At 35.0% G+C, this 8,340-nt stretch overlaps 1 protein-coding gene across 2 annotated transcripts; it reads left to right on the plus strand.

Moving 5' to 3' along the window:
* Window positions 1-1,306: 1,306 nt before the first annotated feature.
* On the plus strand, window positions 1,307-7,737 carry LOC25495400 (TMV resistance protein N). 2 transcript variants are annotated; one of them, XM_024786173.2, is made up of 8 exons: window positions 1,307-1,617; window positions 1,883-2,369; window positions 2,610-2,731; window positions 2,947-3,598; window positions 3,698-4,802; window positions 5,088-5,363; window positions 5,664-6,494; window positions 6,927-7,737. In XM_024786173.2, the coding sequence occupies exons 1-8, from the start codon at window positions 1,470-1,472 to the stop codon at window positions 7,419-7,421; spliced, it is 4,116 nt and encodes a 1,371-aa protein (XP_024641941.1). In that variant the 5' UTR covers window positions 1,307-1,469; the 3' UTR covers window positions 7,422-7,737. The 2 variants fall into 2 exon arrangements, with proteins under 2 accessions (XP_024641941.1, XP_013451075.1); XM_013595621.3 differs by having other exon boundaries at window positions 2,962-3,598.
* The last annotated feature ends 603 nt before the right edge of the window (window positions 7,738-8,340 follow it).

Raw genomic sequence — 8,340 nt, forward strand, 5'->3', positions numbered from 1 at the left:
GTTAAGTGCGAAGTATGGTGAGGTTGGTGGGAAGGTGCGGTTTTGTGAGGGGGTGGGATCGATTTGGTGACGTCATATAAACCAAATTCGATCAGGTGTGAGGTTGATGGATTCTAGGTGGTTGGTGGACAATATTGTGCGGAAGGTGGGAGATGGGAGTCACACTCTTTTTTGGGAGGATGCGTGGTTGGAAGAGGTCCCGTTAGCTGTGTCTTTTCCTAGGCTTTTTGAGTTGTCTATTTATAAATTATCTACGGTGAGGGAGATGTTTATGTTAGGTTGGGGGGCTGAAGGGGGTGCGTGGCGGTGGAGGCGAAGATTATTTGCGTGGGAGGAAGGTTTGGTGGGGGAGTGTGTGGGGCGGTTGGCTAATGTTGCTTTGCAGGTTGATGTCTCTGATAGGTGGGTGTGGAAACTTCACTCATCAAAATGCTATTCGGTGCAATCGGCCTACTCGTTTTTGACGGAGGTGGATTCTAACATTGTTGAAGATTTCAATCAATTTTTATGGTTGAAAGCGGCTCCGTTGAAGGTTAACATTTTTGTTTGGCGCTTATTTCTGAATAGACTTGCAACAAAAGATAATTTGCGTAAAAGAAATGTAATAGATCCCACTCTTATGGCTTGCGTGACTTTGTGTGGTAAGGAAGAGGAAAGGAATCACTTGTTTTTTAATTGTGATCATTATGGGCGTCTTTGGCTTTTAATTTCTCAGTGGCTTGGTATAGTTACAACTCTGAATGGTAATTTATACTCTCATGCTACTCAATTTTGTGCTCTTGGAGGTTTCTCAAAAAAGTCTAGGACAGGATTTACAGTTATATGGATTTCTGTTTTATTCGTCATTTGGAAAGATAGAAACAGGAGAATTTTTCAGAATCACTCTGATCATCTTGAAGCTCTTCTTGAAAGGATTAAACTTCAAACGTTTTGGTGGCTGAAAGCGAATTACATTTTGTTCGATTTTGACTACCCATTTTGGAGGAACAATCCTTTACTTTGTATTCAGGCTATGATGTAATGTCTGTTTCTGTTTCTGTTTCTTTGGCTGTCTAACGCCTGCTGATTTGTAATTAACATTTTCCAGCTCTCTTAGGCATACCTTGTGCTTGAGGAGCCAGTTGTTTCTTTAATATAATTTTCTTAGTTTCTTCAAAAAAAAACTCTTTTTGTATTTCCAAAGGGTATGATCCACTGTACCAAGTGATAGTATTTCTTTAGTGGAAATTATGATATCCACCAACTACCAACAAACAATACGACGACTTTAAGTTCACGTGTAGGACGACTGAGTCACTACTTTTTTAGTGGAGCACATGGATTAAGGTGTCCCTCAGCTAGCCAATGTTGAAACTAAAGAATACAACCTTTAATTAAAGACACATCTGCTTGCTTCTCGATCTACATTATTATTTTCAATAATTGTTCTGAAATCGATCTCTGAATTGGTTTCCTAAAATCGTTGAATAATGATCATTATATGTTTTGCTCTCACCATTTCATTCATTCTTTACTGCCATTTTCTCATCCAACAAATGGTGAAGGAAAACGACTCCAAAACCATTGGAGATAGTCTATCACCCAACAATCCTACCTCAGATCATTATTTTTCCTCCGGTATGTTTCTCTCCAGTTTCCTACAATGTTGACATCTACATCATTATTTTTAACATTCAATTCTCACTCATTTTTTGTTTTTTTAAGTTTTGAAAAAATCTCTATTTTTTACTTATGTCATATGAGTTTGAAATAATTTCTATTTTTGAGTAAATTTCTAAAAACATCTATTTTTAGAAATATATTGAAAAATCCTTTTTTATTAATCTATAACAAACAGGAATATTGAATATTGATTCTCTCTTTTCTTTTATTTTTATTATAGTGTTTGAGCTGATTCCTGATCTGGAATTAGAATCAGAACCAAAACGGCTGTTCCTAAACTTCAGCGAGGAAGATGCTCTTTCTTCCTTCACTTCACATCTCCTTGCTGCTCTTCAAAAGTTTCGAATTACAGTTTTTACATACGATAATGTGCTTCAAAGAGGAGATCACATTTCAACATCATTATCAAGTGCAATCGGAGAGTCTAAAATTTTTATAATTGTTTTCTCAAAAAATTATGCCAATTCGAGACGGTGTTTGGATGAATTGGAAATAATAGTGAACTGTGGTAGAACCATAGGAGAAGTGGTTGTTCCGGTGTTCTACCATGTAGCCCCTACTGAAGTGCGTTATCAGAAAGGAGAGTTTGGAATATCTTTTCAAAGTTTTTTGAACAAAACTTCAAACAAGGTGGAATTAGAGCTAAGTTGGAGAGCAGCTCTTCGTCGGGCAGCTAGCATAGCAGGGTTTTTAATACTGAATTCCAGGTAATTTCGTTCAACAATTACTATTGTTCAAAAATCTATTCACACCCTCCATGTAGGAGGGGAGGATTCATCACTAAATTTTTGGAGTGACTAAGATAATAAAGTCAAACAATTCTCCCAATGAAATCAACTATAATTTTGATACGCATTCAACTAAAAATTTCTTACTCAAGATTCCTCTCAATTTTGACATATACAAACACGTACGGGTGTATATACATATACATTCTATTCGTGTAGGAATGAAAGTGAGGATATCAAACGCATTGTTGACAGAGTTGTACACTTGTTTAGTTTGAAGCCTTCCTCGTCCACGCCTATGCCTTCCATTTCAACAGGAGAACAATCAATTGAACAAGAAGGTGAATAGATAATTTTATTTTAAGTTTAGTTTGAAGCCACAAATTTATTTTAGACTTATATGCATTTTTGCTTATTTTAAATTTTCATTCATGGTCTGTAGAGTTTACATACATTGATGGACCAATTTTTTAAATAGTGAAAATAAGTACTTTTAAACCTTTATTTTGTTTTTTGAGGGAAAACCTTTATTTTGTTGATTCTCTATTTTTCTTAGTCTTTTTTATTATAGCGTTTAGGCGGTCGAGGCATGGACGGAAACCGATTCTCAGATTGGATCCAACTTCGAATTCCGTGGTTTTGGACCCAAACCCTAATCCAGTTTCGAATCCAGAATCTGATCCAGTTTTAGATCCGGTGGTTTCAGACCCAAAATCAGACCCGGATCCAGAATCAAAACTAAAACCGGAACGAGTAAGGATTCACGACGTGTTCTTAAGTTTCAGAGGGGAGGACACTCGTTCTTCATTCACTTCACATCTCTATGCGGCTCTTAAAAATTTTGGAATTAAGGTTTTTAGAGATGATAATGAGCTTCAAAGAGGAGATTGCATTTCAACATCATTATCACACGCAATTGAACAGTCTCGAATTTCTATAATTGTTTTCTCAAAGAATTATGCTGATTCGCGATGGTGTCTGAATGAATTGGAAAAAATAATGAAGTGTCAAAGAACCATTGGGCAAGTGGTTGTTCCAGTGTTCTACCATGTAGATCCCTCTGAAGTGCGCAATCAGAAAGGTGAGTTTGGAAGGGCGTTTGAAAGTCTTTTGAACAGAATTTTAAACGAGGTGGAATTGGCGCTAAATTGGAAAGAGGCTCTTCGTGTGGCAGCAGGCCTTGCAGGATTTGTAGTTTTAAATTTCAGGTGATTTAAGTCAATCATAACACTGCTAATTGTGCAAACTAAGACACCTTTGTTCCTTTTTAATTGTATTTTCTTTGGTCCAATTTTTTTTTTTTGTAGGAATGAAAGTGACGCAATCAATGACATTGTTGAAAATATTTCACGTTTGCTTGACAAAACAGACTTGTTTATTGCTAATTATCCAGTGGGCGTGGAATCTCGGGTACGAGATGTGATTCAGTTGCTAGACATACAGCGACCCAATGATGTTGTACTACTAGGGATATGGGGTATGGGAGGTATTGGTAAAACCACCTTAGCCAAAGCCATATACAACAGAATTGGTCGCAATTTTGAGGGTAGGAGCTTCCTTGCAAATATTAGGGAAGTGTGGGAGCAAAATGTTGGACCGGTTGACTTACAAAAACAACTTCTCTTTGATATTTGCAAAGAAACGAAGACTAAGATACAAAACATTGAGTCAGGGAAAAGTATACTAAAGGGTAGATTCTTCCATAAAAGAGTACTTCTAATACTTGATGATGTGAATACATTTGAACAACTAAATGCATTGTGTGGAAGTCGTAATTGGCTTGGTTCAGGGAGCAGAATAATCATCACAAGTAGAGATATGAACATACTTAGAGGTAATAGAGTTGACCAAATTTACAAAATGAAAGAAATGGACGGAAGCGAATCAATTGAGCTCTTTAGTTGGCATGCATTCAAGCAAGCGAGTCCAAGAGAAGATTTTGCAGAAATTTCAAGAAATGTAGTTGAGTATTCTGGGGGATTGCCACTAGCTCTGGAAGTCCTTGGATCACATTTGTTTGAATTGGGATTAGCAGAGTGGAAGTGTGTATTAGAAAAAATCAAAAGAATTCCTAATGATCAAGTTCAAAAGAAGTTAAAAATAAGCTATGATGCTTTAAATGATGACACTGAGAAAGAAATATTCCTTGACATAGCTTGTTTTTTTATTGGGATGGACAGGAATGATGTTATACATATATTAAATGGTAGCGAACTTTTTGCAGAAATTGGAGTAAGTGTCCTTGTTGAGCGAAGCCTTGTAACTGTTGATGATAGGAACAGACTTGCAATGCATGATTTGCTAAGAGATATGGGAAGAGAAATCGTTCGTGAGAAGTCACCAAAAGAGCCCGAGGAGCGTAGCAGGTTGTGGTTTAATAATGACGTGCTGGATGTATTATCAGAACAAACTGTAAGAATTCATATACTTATTTTTTGTTCCAGTTTTATAATAATCTAAAGTTTAGTGAAGTAAAACAAACATTTGTGTCGATTGTTAACATTTATATGTTGTGTTGATTATCACAAGAACTTCAAACATTACTGTGGTTGAGATTTGAAAATTAGTTTGGTTGTGAATCGTTTTGTGCTTCCTAGCCTCTAGTGACATAATCAATTTAATGACAAGTTTTTTCTTATCTGTTTTGTATCTTTAATATGTGCATATGTTTTACTTTTTTCCGATCATATTTCATAGGGAACAAAAGCTGTTGAGGGACTAGCTTTGAAATTGCCAACAACAGATGAAAAATGCTTTAGTACCAAAGCATTCAAGAAGATGAAAAAACTCAGACTGCTTCAACTTGCTGGTTTACAACTTGATGGTGATTTTGAATATCTTTCAAGAAATGTGAGATGGCTTTCTTGGAATGCATTTCCTTTAAAATGCATTCCTTCAAGCTTTTATCAGGGGAATTTAGTTTCCATTGAGTTAGTAAACAGCAATGTCAAACATGTGTGGGAAGATCCCCAGGTATTAATTACCACCTAAATCTTCATTATTGTGCAAAATCTTTGATGTAGTTAAAAGAAGTGAAATCATGGGTTCCAATCTTGTATATTTGGTTATATAGGTTTCAAATTTAAATTTCAAACTAATATATCAGGTCAAATGCTTCGACATGACTTTTATTCATTTAAATACAGAAATGATGCCTTGTTTCAATTTTTGCAAAAGTAAATATTTTAATTTTCATTCTCAAGGTTACTGATACATTGTAATTTTTTTATCCTCCATCCCTAAGTTTTCTTTATAATATTTATGTTCTTGCAGAGGCTGGAGAAGCTGAAAATTCTCAATCTTAGTCATTCTCATTATTTGACACAGACCCCAGACTTTTCAAACATGCCTAATCTTGAACAACTAGTAGTCACTGATTGTCCAAAGTTGTCAGAAGTTTCCCATAATATTGGAGATCTGAAAAAAATACTTCTAATAAATTTGGAGAATTGTATTAAGCTTCAAAGCCTTCCAAGAAGTATTTATAAGTTGAAATCACTACAAACTCTTCTTCTTTCTGGGTGTTTACTGATTGACAAATTGGAAGAAGATTTGGAACAGATGGAATCTTTAACCACCTTGGTTGCAAATAACACTGCAATAAAAAGAGTGCCGTTTTCAATTTTAAGGTTAAAAAGCATTGGATTTATCTCTTTGTGCGGATATGAAGGATTTTCATGTGAAGTGTTTCCAGCTATCATTTCGTCTTGGATGTCACCAACAATTAACCTCCCATTTCCATTTCAAACATCTGCTGCCATGTCATCTCTTATTTCTTTACACGTAACAAGTAGTAGTTCGCACGAACTATCATCTTTTTCGAAACAACTTCCAAGGCTTCGAAGTCTTTGCGTGGATTGCAATTCTGAAGATCAACTTTCTCTTGATGCAAAAATAATTTTGGATGCTCTATGTGCTACAAATTCTAAAGAATTGGAATCAACTAAAACTACATCACAAGAATCCAATATGACTACTTCTAAACTAATCCAATATGACAACCCAATGTCCGTTCCAGGATCAAAACATTCCCCGAAGTCTCTTTTAATTCAAATGGGAACGAATTGTCAAGTTGCCAATATTCTGAAAGAGATAATTTTACAGGTTTGGCATACTCTCACTGTCTCCCTCCTCATATATTTGAATTATTTTAGTGGAAGTATATAGCTATGCATGTGTGTATACAATTATTTTTACTATAGTGTAAAACAATTAAAAATCATAATAATAAAATTCTTAACATGTTTATTTTTAATCTGTCTTCCAAATTCCCACAAATTTTGCTATCAGTCATGATGACTGCTCTTTTTACCCTCCCCTATTTGCTCTTTAAGCCTATAAAACAATATTGGGAGACATCCCCTGAAGAGCTTATAAACCCAAAAAAAAAAAAACTTGTTCGGGAGTTTTGACTTTTGGGGACAAAAATGAAAAATTCATCCGTCATTGCTAGTTTACTGACACATGTGGAATAATTGATAACGTGATATTAATACACTTGACAATTAAATTTTGAGACTATCTTTACTTTTCTAGAATATCGATGGCAATGGGAATGGTGGTTGTTTCCTCCCCAGCGATAGTTATCCAAATTGGTTAACTTATAGTTCTGAGGGTTCTTCTTTAACTTTTGAAGTTCCTCATGTGGAAGGGCGTAACTTGAAGACAATGATGTGCATTGTGTATACTTCAACTCTGGATAATGTAACATCTAGTGGCCTTAAAAACATGTTAGTGATAAATTACACAAAGGCCACCATTCAGCTCTATAAGAGTGAGGCGTTATTCTCCTTTGAACATGAAGAGGGGCAAAGGGTAGTATCAAGTATAGAACCTGGTAACAAAGTTGAGGTTGTCTTTGTTTTCGAGAATGATTTCATTGTGAAGAAGACAACAGTTTATCTTGTATATGATTTGAATGCAATTGCTTGTAATGATGAAAATGAACGCCCTGTCAAGAGATTCTCTACTGAAGATGAGCCCACTGATGACTTCAATCAGAAAAGAAAGAAGAAAAGCCGAGTTGAATGAATCAATGAAAGATGGTAAAACAATGCCTGAGCAAATCATTTTTTCTGTCTATTTTGGCTTAAGTTTCTAGATTTTATCCATGGTGAATTTTTTATTCAGAGTGGTGAAAGATTCTAATTTGTTCTGTTACAATTCTTCCATGTCATGTACTATTTAAAAGTCTTTTAACTAAATGGACTCAATAGTTATAGCATTTCAATGTAAACCAAGCTTCTGTAGTCTTTTAGCTTATATGGCTGCAGAGAAGAAACTCTGATTTGAGCAATGAGCATCTTACCACAATCTCAGCATCTTAGTAATCTTGTTGATGAGTCAATAATGAGTCATTTATTAGTGCCTTTTATTTAATATTTGAGTTTATTTTAATTAAATTTAATATGTTTTTATTTCCTTTTAGAACTATTTTACTTCAATTGCAAGTTATTTTATTTTATGAACAAATATTTGAAAGATGGAGTCTTTGGAGCAAAAGAAAGGAGAAATGTTGCTTATTCATGCCAAAAATATGAAGATCTCATACAAAAATATCTTGTGCAATGATTCATGCCAAAAATATGAAGATCTCATGCAAAAATATCTTGTGCAAATAATTTGAAGATCTTGTACAAAAATATAACAAGTGGGTGCCCCTTTTGCCCTTTTGCTGCTTTTGCTTCTTGGACAAAGCTGCCTATTTTAGTATTTCTGACCTAGAGCCCATGGTTTCTTGTGCAACACTTTAGTGATTTAATTCTTGGGGCTCAAGCCAATGTTAGACTATAAATAGAGCAGCCATCTAGTTTGTAAAATCTTTTTTTGTTCTTGGAATAAAAGTTCACCTTTATTTTATTGTTATTTACTTTTATGTTCTTCTTCTCTTCTATGTCTACAATGAACGTGAGTGAGTAGACAATGAACGTGAGTGAGTAGACTCTTCTTG

Source organism: Medicago truncatula, chromosome 6 (genome assembly GCF_003473485.1).
Source record: "Medicago truncatula cultivar Jemalong A17 chromosome 6, MtrunA17r5.0-ANR, whole genome shotgun sequence".
Lineage (NCBI taxonomy): Eukaryota > Viridiplantae > Streptophyta > Magnoliopsida > Fabales > Fabaceae > Medicago > Medicago truncatula.